The following is an 11,654-nucleotide window of genomic DNA, read 5'->3' on the forward strand; positions in this document are numbered from 1 at the left end:
AATGTGACGTCTCCGTCTTTATCCAAGCCTACCGAGGGTGGAAAAAAAAAAGAACGCAGTAAAAGTTATACCTCAAAAGAGAGGTGTGATGAAAAAGGGGAAAAAAAAAAAGAGCGCACATTTTTATTCTGGCATGTAGGTATCATCACAGTCATATCACGATATATCCTCCTCCCTTATCCGTAACGTAACGCGAGAAGATCAAGAAAAAATTACATGTGCAAAGAGATCTTAAGCCTATATCAAATCACAATCACATTTGACTAAAAACCCGTGATCTCCGCTATATGTCCACATCCTGGCTCTCATCACACATATCACATCGCTTTTCCCCGCTCGACGGAGAGGAGCAGAAGCGAGAGAGAGAGAAGAAAAAGAGCGAAATGAGATGGGACAAGGGGTTAGGGGAATTTGTCCGTGACGGGTAGTCAAGCACGCCATCTGGGTTTCGTGCATTTTGTTCCAAATGTGATGTGTCGTCTTTAACACGTTGTGTGCAAGTATATCGTGATATCGTGATGTATATTTACTCTACCTACTAAGTAGTACTAGATACCCGTCGACGATGGTGCTGTTTAGCAGCGCTACTTTTTACGGGAGCCAAATATAGTGTTAACGCTAGTATTTGCTTTATGGGTCGCTGTGTTTATGAATAATCATCCCCTCTAGCAAAAAGAGAATGCTTACGCGCCCGGGGAATGTAGGTTGAAGGATTTAGCAGTAGCTGCTAGTACTACTATTGGAGAGCGGCTTGGCAGAAAGCCAATAGCGGGGATGAGATGTTGGAGATGTTGCTATAAGTATATCCGCAGGCTGCGGTGGGTATTCTCGGGAGAACGTCAAAGCGTTTAAGAGCAATAAAAGGGTCAAAGGAGGGGATGCTAGACGTTTCTCCTCAGCTGAGCCACTCGACTTGAGGTTGGTTGTACGGACGATACGACGGTGATTCATCGTGTATCGCTCTCTACTGAGAGGAAAATGAAAAGGATTCCGTGCACGCCTGCTACCTTCGAGCTCTTATTAGATCTTCTTCTGCAGACTAAGGAAGGGTGTTGATCCATTGTTTGAACAGACCAAGCTGATGTCTCGGACGACACATCGAACAAAGCAGCAGAGGTCTGCCACAAGATATGCAGAAAAGACAAAGAATAGTTTAGTTCAGCACGTAGTCAGAAATCAGCCGCTGCGTTGAAGTAGAATAGAGGCCAATCACTCAACGGAACGCACAACACCTTCAAGCCCGCTGCTCAGTTGATATGTCATATGGATCGCCCAACAGGACAAAAGATCCGTTTGAAGGCTCTGAAAAGACCAACGCGCTAATCCCGCAGTTTGAGCAATAAACGGCTGCCTGTGTCTGCTCCCACTTCTGCCGTAAATCATGGAAGCGCTCCAACCATCAATCACACCAAGGAGCCAGCTCTAGCGGCGGTGGTCGTCGGACGTCGCTTTGGGAGGTGAGACGAAGCAGAAATTTCGCCTCGGCGAGCCAACATGCCAGGCTTGCTCCCCACGTGCAGACCCGTCGGTAGCATGATTCAGCGCTGAAGAGCTGGAGTGGTTGGATGGCCTTCATGACTGAAGCTCCTCGGGGCCACCCTCCGTCACGTTACTTGGAGACCTTCAAATTCGGGAACCAATGGCGGCCTCGAAACCCTTGCTGAGCTAAACGAGATGGGGCCCTCACCTGGCGTCTCGATATGGATACAGTAGATGGGCAGAGGGGTGTGAAGTTGTGGAAAGAGGACGGACGTGGCTTGATTCGCTACTGCTGCCCCGGGATTTTCTTTCTTGGTTTCAATAGCAGCCTGCGATACTCCATCCATACTACCTACATATAGTAGCAGCAGAAGTATAGGTATACCGAATTTGGTAAGTAGCCGTGCTTTTGCCTGCTAATCTTATGCCTTGCTAAGCCGACCAAAGGAGAGCGTCGTCAAGCCTCGGGTCCGGCCGGGAGTCCAAAGCACCCGGATCTTGGGCCCAAGTGATCAAGTGACTCCGGCACAAAGAAGAATATAGGGGAAAGAAGCCTGACGACGTGTTCAATGCATCACCATCCACGTGTGGGCAAAAAGAAGAACAACAAAGAATATGCTTACCGCGCCACAGGCCAGCCAAAAGCAGATTGCCGCCAGCAAGAACGGCATCGGCGGCGACCGCAGATCGGGCGATTCGATTCGGCACCCAGCCACAGGCCACCAGCCCCACCAAGCCGAAGCCACTGCGGGAACGGCCACTGCGGGACGTGCCACGTCAACAAGCCTCACTTTGTTCCAACTGTGGCCATGTGTGGCGAAGCAGCTGCGGCACTTCAATGCACGTTGACGACAGCGCAGGTATTCTTAGCACGCAGGTTCCCTCCCATCTGACTTCGTGATATCGCTTGAGCATGAGTCTTTTGCCTCAGCAGATGCCCAACAGGTCGCATAGATGGCGCTGCGTCAGCAAAACAGTCGGCAATTGATAGACTTGGACATGGCCAACACCTCCTGTCGCCACTAGCTTCCAATGCCAAGGGATGTGGTGTTCAGCTCCGTTGTGCTCCCCGAGCTGTTGGGTCAACGGAGCACGGTCTGGTCATCCCAATGCGCTGACAATTCCGGTATCTGCCGTGCTGTGTAGCGTCATGCTGGGGCCGGATCAAGGCCTGTTGTTGCTATTCTTGTCATTTGCATTCGGAGACTCTGATTTTGATTCCTTATGAGGTAGGGTGTAGTATGGAATAGGTAGACCTCGCAGTTGCTGTCTGCCTTGCGGGCAAACAAACAACACACTAACCCCTGGAGAGTACGCTGCCCATTGAGCGGATTAGCTTGGCAAGTTCAACGTTCCAAATTATCATCCAGAATATCTGTCAACATCTTTGCGATGGCGATTGATATCGAGTCAAGGGTTGCCCGTATATTCCGCGCAGGCTATTCAGCTGAGCACATAGTGTAATTAACATGCTGGGGTATGTTGTTTGTTGCTATGTAGGTGCAAATTAGCGATATGGAACAAGGCGTTCTGGCTATCGGCGTATCCTAGCTCGCAGGGATAGCATGGAGTCGGAATAGCTGAAGAATGTGATTGGGAGAAAATACAAGAGTAGAGGCCAATCAAATCAGAGAGGCAACCGCCATTCCATGTTTTTTGGCGAATGGCCGTTCCTGATTTCTCCAGAGGTACCTTCTCCATAGCGGGGCGTGCGTTCAGGAATAGAAAGTGGGCAAGTGAGCCTCCAGAGCTGGGACTTTGAGAGCCCACTTGAAGCGATAGACCCCTGGCTATTTGGCTTCCGCGGTGTGATAGTGGTGGTGCGACAATTTGCGGCTGGCTTCACCCGGTATTACCTGTAACGTGAGCGCTGTCACCGTGTGATGAAGTCGGAAATAATGAGAGAGAGAAAATTTTTGCCAGGCCCAGTGCTCTGTGGCCGTTACCAGCCTAATTTCCCCTTCTGCCGAAGGCCTGGTCGGAAGCACAGAGCATTTGCGTGTGGCTAGAATGCATGATGATCTGCCAATGCCCCCTCAGCGGGTTACATGCAGATGAGAGATGCAGCAAAGGGCCATGCGGGAGCACCCTCCAAAGGTAAGTAATGGCCGACATCTGTCCGTCTAGGCGTCCGCTTGGAGACCGTCGTTGGATACGGGCGTAGGATTCAGTGCTACACCGGGCACATGTTAAAATCAAGCTGGTGGTGTCTCTGCTCGGGCAGCGGGCTGATTCTTGCCCGTGCCCAGCGATGTTTTGGAAGCGAGAGGACGCGAGAGAGAGACATGCGTACGCAAGGGCAGAGCACTATTCGTACAAAGTCTTATTTGCTTGTCCGGTTGGGGGCCCAGCTGGCCACTGAGAGGCTTCAGCAGATATCCATATGCAGCGATTGTTAGAATCGAAGTGGGTAAACAGCACACTAGGGAAGTTGGGTATGGCACATCTGCCTGTATTTGCACTAGGGATCAAGGCAGACAAGAGTATCACAGGCCCTGAGCAAGAGTTTGAGCACAAAGATGATAGAAAAGACGGCGTGAGATGGAGGGAGATGGATCTATGCGGGGCAGATGGTTATGGACAGATGGAGGCATACTTGAGGTTTAGCATGTGGAAGTCGCTTGCGAGCATGGAGCAAAGGTGTATATGACGAGAGAAAGGTTGGAAGTTGCGGAGTAATACCTCGACGTATGTACTGCTTAGCACTGTCTGCACCTCCAATCTTGCCAGTATACCTGCTGTGAAGGTATCGACTGGTGGTACCTGAGGCAGCACATACGAGGTCCTGCCTTAGTAGCTGCACACCCATTTCTCGCCGGCCCTCACCATCTCTCTCACCATCCATGTCTGCAAAAATTGACGCCCACCACTGACGGCTGCCCACTACGAGAAAGGAAACGGGCTAACGACGCAGATCGTGCGGAATGCTGAGACATGCAGACACCTCTTTCTTGGATCGACCTGTCGGAGTCGACGCAAATGAGACATGCAGGCAAGATATGTCTGAGACATGCATATAGCCTCTTGACCAGCGACAGAGCACAACGCTCGGCTGCGGCTGATGCCTGTTCCCATACGGGCGTAAGCGGCCGGTAAAGGTCGGCGACCACGCCCATGAGCAAGAAAGAGAGAAAGGGGATAGGACGTGGAGAGGTCACTGCCCCAGCTGCCAACTCATCCTCAGCTCTCTTCGCCTTCTGGTGACGATGATAGTGACGATGGCATAGAGTCAACCTTGGGCCTTGATCGGCCAGACCAAGATGGAGAGAGACCATGTGCCAGTCTCTGCTGCTGGGCAATAGCGCTCGTGGTACTTCATGCGATGCAAGCCTCGACCAGGCCAATTGCGTCGCGAGTTCGACGCCGCGCGCCAATGAGTCTTTCGTCCTGCGCTGCGGCCCTGTCGACCTAGTCTTCTCCGCCTGGAGCCATCAGGAACCACCGCAGCCTTTCATCTTCAACGGAGAGGCCTGCCTGGCCCTCAGACCCTCGGTGCCCCACCGCCCCGGGCGCTATGTTGAGGATTTTGGTGCTTGGACTGCCAGGAACAGACGCCGCTCGCCCATTTGCTGCCAGGCCTTGCGTCCAATCGCCGCTTCGCTCTGCCCGGACGGCCTCTGGCGGCATGCAATAGGACGATGGCATCCCAGGCCGCGTTTTCATGCGCATGCGGCGCAGCTCCAGCGAAAGCGCAGTGCCACTGATCTCCCCAAAGCTTCTGGGGACCCTGGTCTGGACGACTTGCCAGTGCATGGGCAGCGCACTGCCTCCGATCGGCCACAATTGACCGCCGCCCAAGCCCGCAGAACATCATTTTCTCTGCTCTGCGCATCTTGCAGTGGGGAGGGCAGAATGGGTCGCCAGACGCCCTAAGGCTTTCCAAGTGCTGCTGGTCGCGGCTGCAGCCGACCACTCACGATGCTCCATCCGGAGGCCTTCATGGCCTGAATAGGCATGCAGCCCACAAGATCCAAATGCTCGCGTTTACAAAGCCTGCGTCTCTCTTCATCCGCCCCAAGTAGCCTCATCCACCAGCGTCCCCGCTCTCGAGGTCCTCTTACAACGACTTCTCGTTGGTGTATCGCCCCGTGCAAGCTGGACTTCGTTTCGCCACTCCACACCTCTTTGCCACGCCCTGTATTCGCACAAGCAGCCAATCGATTCCCAGCTGGCGAAATCCTTTCCACGCCAAACGTCCCCCTGTTGATTGCTACAAGCCAAGTGCCCTCTGGCCTGCTATAGTCAATTTTATCTACTCACAAGCGCTTTCAGCAGCACTAAGCTACTCCGTCCCTAGTCAGCTTATTCCCGTCTCGGGCTGCGTCTCCACTCCTCCGGTCCTCTCTCAGTCTGCCGGTTTCTTTTATACTACCGGCACTCCATCGTTACATTTGCTCTCTTTCCGCGCAGAATAATTTCCTTTTTTCTTCTTCCTCTTCACTTGTTCTCGAACAAGGCACACACGCTCGTTTTGTGAAAATTTTGGCAGAAGCTTCTTTTTCCGCCCTAAAGCTGTTCAATAACAGCTTGTCCTAGCCCGCCTTGAGACGGTGGCCACTGGGTGTATTCCATTGCATACCGTCTGTTACTACTATCAACAGGGAGAAGAAAACAAGTTCCTAGAATATATATTCCAACAAGAGGCGTTGATTTGAGCTTGTAGCCAACGGGGTAAGTTCCTTTTTATTTATTTACTTCTGATGAGTCGACTTTGACTTGGGTTGTTGTCACCAATCTCCATTCTACTTTGCCCTTTGCAGTTACGTTTCATCTGCTAACTCCACTATAGAACAAGCTTCAGCTTTTAGGAAAACGTGTTTGGGCGAGATATGTGTCTCTATATATCATAAAAGGCATGTTTGGAATACTACAGATATCCCACGCGGTTGGAACAGTATGGCATCCCCCAAGGCGGGATACGGGCTACCGGCCAAGCCTACCGACGGCTTTCGAAGACGACCCGAAGACTCGAGAATGCTGAGTGGCATCCCAAAATCTACGTCTCGTGGGAACGAAAGAGAAGCGGACACATCGAGGACAGCAAAGCAGGATCAATCGCAATCCCGCGGGGCCAGTCGGGTCCCTCTTCCATCTGCGCCACGCCGTCCCTCTGCTACCCCAAAACTTATCCCAAAGCTCGCTTCAGACCGGCAATCAAAGTCATGGGGCTCAGCAACCAGCTCTTCTGGCCATTCTCGGTCCCATACGCAGACTGAATCAGGCTCGTCGTCCTCCAGTCGGTCATTCGATGGTGGCTCAAGATTGGGACAAAGTGTGCCGAGACGAAAGAATCCTTCTTTATCATCCGATGCCGCCAGCCTGCTTAGTGATTCTCCCAATCCTGGCTCAACTTCTCCCAAGCGCCGGTCACAAGTTATGATAGACCCGGCACTTGGAATTCAGCTTGATCCAGGTGTCATCACAAGCACCAGCAGCGTTTACAACGAAGAGTCGTCGACCCTGTCCAAGCCCGTTGGCCAATCTCCGGTGTTATACCCTGAGCTAGATCGATATCGCCATCACGTTCCAGTGCACAATGTCTCAAACAGGCAGATCGCGGACATGCCCTACCGCCTGGCTACGCATGACCTACCCCCGCCAACGCCTGGAAGCTTGCTCTTCTCTGCCAACAGCAGCGCTATCAGCGGCAGTCCTTCGACAGGATTTTCTGCATCTCCTGCTCCAGGGCCATATAGCCGAGACACTACGCCGACTTCAATATCTTCGCAATCTCCCGGACTTTTTGTCCCCAGTCGTGGCTTTCCCCTGACTAAGACCCGGCAACACAGTCCTGCTCTTACTCGCCCGCCGGTGACTAGGCGAAGAACTGCGAGTATATCAAATGAAGTCGACTTAATAAGCGTGGACCCCCATGGTCTAGCTGCAGTTAGAGAATCACTGACTTCTTCATCATCAAGTTCTACAGTCAAAGGGAGTGTAGTTAACAGAAGAAAAGAGAAAAAAGTGGGAAAAGTTCTAGCAGCGCCTCCACAGAGCCCACCTCCCCGGAAATCTTCGCAGAGGTTCCGTACGAGCCAAGACGATGAGGAGCTTTCTCCCAGGCAGCGTCTGCAACAGAGAACTCGGCCCATGGAGATGTCGCCCCCAGCAAAGTCCAATATCTCACCTCGCAGCTATCAGTCACCATCGCCACAAGCTATGCCGCCACGCCGACCAAGCCGAGATGGAACTGCTGATCTGAAGTCTCAGCTGTTCACGCCAATTCCCGTCATTCAAAGTAGTTTAGCGCTCCGAGCAGCCAATATGGAGAGACGTGATAGTGACTCTTCAACCCCTCACCCATCTCAGCCTTCAGTTTCGCAGGTCAACAAGAGTGCCTCGACATCAAATCTCCTCACATCTGAGCAACCTATCCCATCAACCAGGTTGACGGGTCGGAGAAAGCTTAGTGTGTCTGGTATTGTCAAGCCAACTGACACATCCACCTCGACTGCCAAGGCTTCGGGCTCTCGATTCCCATTCTTTGGGCGCAAAAAGTCTGCTTCTGAGAGCGTAGCAAATGATAGAGAGAAAAAAGACAAACAGAAAGTACCGAGAAAAGGTCCAGCGGCTGGCACAGGTCATGAAGGGTACGGACGCATCGGTGCCGTTCGACGGCGGAGTGGGATGATTCCGAATCCTCAATCATCAAATGAGAGCCTTGTCAGTGGTGACTCTTTCCTGGCTGACCGCATCAATCCTGTCATTATCTCAGGAGGAGCTATCGTCGAAAATCGAAACGCCAGTGCCGAGCTTCTCAGGTCAGAGAGCAACCTGAGTTTATCAACAAACGAACGTCCAAGCATTGATTCAGTAGCAAATTCCACCATGTCTTCTGCTTCGAGAGATGTGTCAAGAACATCTCTCTGGCCTTCAGCCATCCCTCGCGGACCTCACAATACCCGAAGACCATCTGACAGCACTGATACTAGTAGCGCGACCATGGGATCAACATTGGCATTCCGGCGATCAATTCAACGACTAAAGTCGTTTCCGGATAACCCTCTGCAAATGCCACAACCGATAAACACTAGCGGGGCAATCTCATCGCCAATGACCAGCTTTGATACCAGCATCATGTCTGATGAGTCTTCGCTATTCAATATCCAGCAACGGCCATCTCAGGAGTTGAGCAATGTCCCACCAGCACCAAAAAAGCTGCAAAAGAAGCCTCGATCTCCAAGAAAATGGAACCTGTTTGGTAGATCCAACGCTCAGCCCAAACAGAGAAAAACAAGTGAGACAGTTGCAGTCACAATTCAGCCGGTGGAGAAGAAGCCTGTGGCATTTTATACCATGATGGACTCGCCTGAACAAGAGCCTGTAGACCTACGGGAAATTCTACGGGAAGCCGACGCCTACTCGCGCTCGCCTGCTAAGATGGGTACCCCTGAGCTGCAGGCAGCTGAAGGACAGTCTCCCATCTTATCGCAGTTGCAACCTCCAGCAAACATCACACCGCAGCAACCCTTACCTGGCCATGAATTTCAGGCAATGATACCCGGGCCCACCCTTCCACAAGCTGAAGCAGGAGTGCCTGTTGCTGTGACGCTGAGCTCTGGGAGACCCAGTCGACTACCACAAGTAGGAAGAATCCCCCAGGTGGTGAGCAATCGTCCCGAGCCGGCCTCCCCTCGTAGCTTCTCGCGGCCGTTTGGGCCAAATCAGCCGCTGGCTTTGCATATACCTCCCACACGTGGTGTAGGCATGAACACCAGGGTGCCTAACTTCTCCAAGCCATCCACACCCATCCCGGATGCCAGCGGCGAAGGCTCAACCACCGACGCAGGGACAGAATTTTCCTTCTTTAGCGAGCCTAGACAACACAGATCTCCCGGTCCTCCAACTACACAAGAGTTCTTGGCATTCTCTCCTCGAAAGAACTCTGACTGTACCTCTTCGACTGAATCTTGTGTCTACAGCTACGTAGAAGCGACTGCTATTATCCCAAAGCCTGATGACCCACCTGCGGAAGATGAGGTTTGGGACGAGTACGATGATCTTCTAGGGGAAGAGGCTGTGAAAGACCGACAATCGACTACATCTTCCAAGGGTGTTCCTTTTCATCTCGAAACATATCAAATGAAGCTAATGAAGGGGAAGTCACTTGAGTCTCCAACAATCGTCACTGATAACCGCAAACTGTCGACTCTCTCAGATGCCCCAACAGCTTCCACTTCCTTTAGTGCTGATATGACAGAGAGAATTCGCAAAGCCTTTCAGCCTCATCCTAGCCCTACTGTGCCTTCACCGGTGCCGGAGGATGCAGAGCAATATCTTGGCGGACATTCAAGGAAGCCTAGCGCCGCTGAGACGGCCCGTCACAGTACTGTTTCTTCTCACAGGTCTAGGCAATCGAGCTCATCCAACTCTTCAGAAGAAGGAACACCTCTGGCTCAGGTGAATCTTCGCGTAGGATCTATGACCGTTAGTAAATGGCTTACTTTTGGTCAAGTTCTCTTTAGCGATATTCGCCATGGGCTGGTGCGTGGCCAAGAGTCCCTTGAACGCCCTCAAGTTCTTGTTATCGATGGGCTCGGTAACGACGACTGGTCATTTTACGCTGCGGAAACATACTCAGCCGCCAGCTTCTTCAACCTGTCTCCACGAGCTCCTTTACCTGCTGAAGTACAGAGCTCTCCATCTCGCTATCCCTTGAGCCCACCCAATCATCATCAAGTACAATATCTTTCCCATCTTGACGAGTTTCCCTTTGATCCGCAAACATTCAACTGCGTTGTTTATCGGTTCCCAGCTGCTGCCACGGAAGCGCATTATCAAAACGTTCTTTCCGAAGCCCGTCGTGTGCTCAAGCCGGGCGGATATCTTGAACTATCTATTCTTGACGCCGACCTCAATAACATGGGCAATCGCGGGCGCCGGGCCATTCGCCAGCTTAAGGAACGCATAAACGGAGCGTCTCCAGAAACTAATCTGGCGTCTACTGCCGATCTCATTGTTCGTCTTTTGGGAAAGAGTGGCTTTTCAACGATCAAAGCTGCGCGCGTTGGTGTTCCGGTGGCAAGTTCAATCACTTCCTCAGACGACAACTCTCAAGGCAGAAGCTCAATCGACGCCAAAAAGAAGAAGCCCAGGGATCAACCTAGCCTTGCAGAAATGATGCGAGACCATAGTTCAAATGCAGATGAGGGCATCACCAATATGGTATCCCGAGTGGGTCGCTGGTGGTACTCTCGATGCTATGAGAACGCAGCCAGTCATTCCTCTGGAAAGAGCATCTGGAACGATAAAATTTTACTCAGAGAATGCGAGGATCTGGGCACTAGTCTCAAACTGATGGTTTGTTGTGCTCGTGCGCCTTGAGCAGACCAATAGTGTCTTTGCACATGACAGTTTGTGGTTTTCATTACGACATATACGTATTTGTTTTTTTTATCTTCTTTCTTTTCCTACTTTCCACTGGCATGTGGAAACAAATTGGCATCGGAGAAAACAAAATTCCAAGATTGGAAAATAGGGCGCAAGCCTACCCTCAAGACTGGATCTTCAACGAGCATGATGTTACACTCATTCCTTTTCGTTTTTCTCCGATTGTTTCAAAGAACAACTTCTGGAGCTGGAGCCCTTAATACCCCAAGTTCGATAATCTTTTCACTCTACTCCTTCAGCGAAAGAGTCGCAGACAGCATATATGCATGTAGTGGCTACGAAGCCTCTATCTAGCGAGCATTTGACATTCTCAGCTTCGTTTATGTTGTTGGCTTTCTTCATTCTATTTCTTCTCTTTATTTCGCCGCCGGACGGAAGATCAGCTGCCGAGCGCACAAGACAGTTTTCTTTCTCTCGCTGCTTTCTCTTTTCTCTTTTGCTTTATTACTTTGCTTTATTACTTTGCTTTATTACGGTATCTGCGGCTAAATCTTAATGGAGAGCGCTTCGTTTAGAATGACGTTGAAACAGATGCAATGGCAGGCCGACGCACTCTGTGGATAGTCTTTGAAACGAGTATCAATACTTTAAGCAGTGTTGAGAAGACAAGCGCAGAGAGGGGGGCTATAAAGGAAAAGGAGGCAATGGTAAAGACTGTGTTTTTTCCTATTCATGAAGCGATTATGACGATTATGACGACATACCTAAAAATTGTTTATTCTTAACCTTGTATATAGAGATACCCACCATCAATTTGGTAGATGTTTGAGAAGCGAGAATGAATT

The 11,654-nt window shown here is 51.2% G+C and overlaps 2 protein-coding genes across 2 annotated transcripts; both read left to right on the forward strand.

Moving 5' to 3' along the window:
• Positions 1-4,752: 4,752 nt before the first annotated feature.
• On the forward strand, positions 4,753-5,352 carry TGAM01_v207990 (hypothetical protein; the record flags this gene model as incomplete). Its single annotated transcript, XM_018805721.1, has 1 exon — positions 4,753-5,352. One exon carries the CDS (start codon positions 4,753-4,755, stop codon positions 5,350-5,352), a length of 600 nt encoding a protein of 199 aa, XP_018661144.1.
• A 1,023-nt stretch (positions 5,353-6,375) lies between these two features.
• Positions 6,376-10,803, forward strand: TGAM01_v207991 (hypothetical protein; the record flags this gene model as incomplete). The annotated part of the gene is made up of 1 exon (XM_018805722.1): positions 6,376-10,803. One exon carries the CDS (start codon positions 6,376-6,378, stop codon positions 10,801-10,803), a length of 4,428 nt encoding a protein of 1,475 aa, XP_018661145.1.
• Positions 10,804-11,654: the final 851 nt, after the last annotated feature.

This window comes from Trichoderma gamsii, assembly GCF_001481775.2.
Source record: "Trichoderma gamsii strain T6085 chromosome Unknown Scaffold_31.2, whole genome shotgun sequence".
NCBI lineage: Eukaryota > Fungi > Ascomycota > Sordariomycetes > Hypocreales > Hypocreaceae > Trichoderma > Trichoderma gamsii.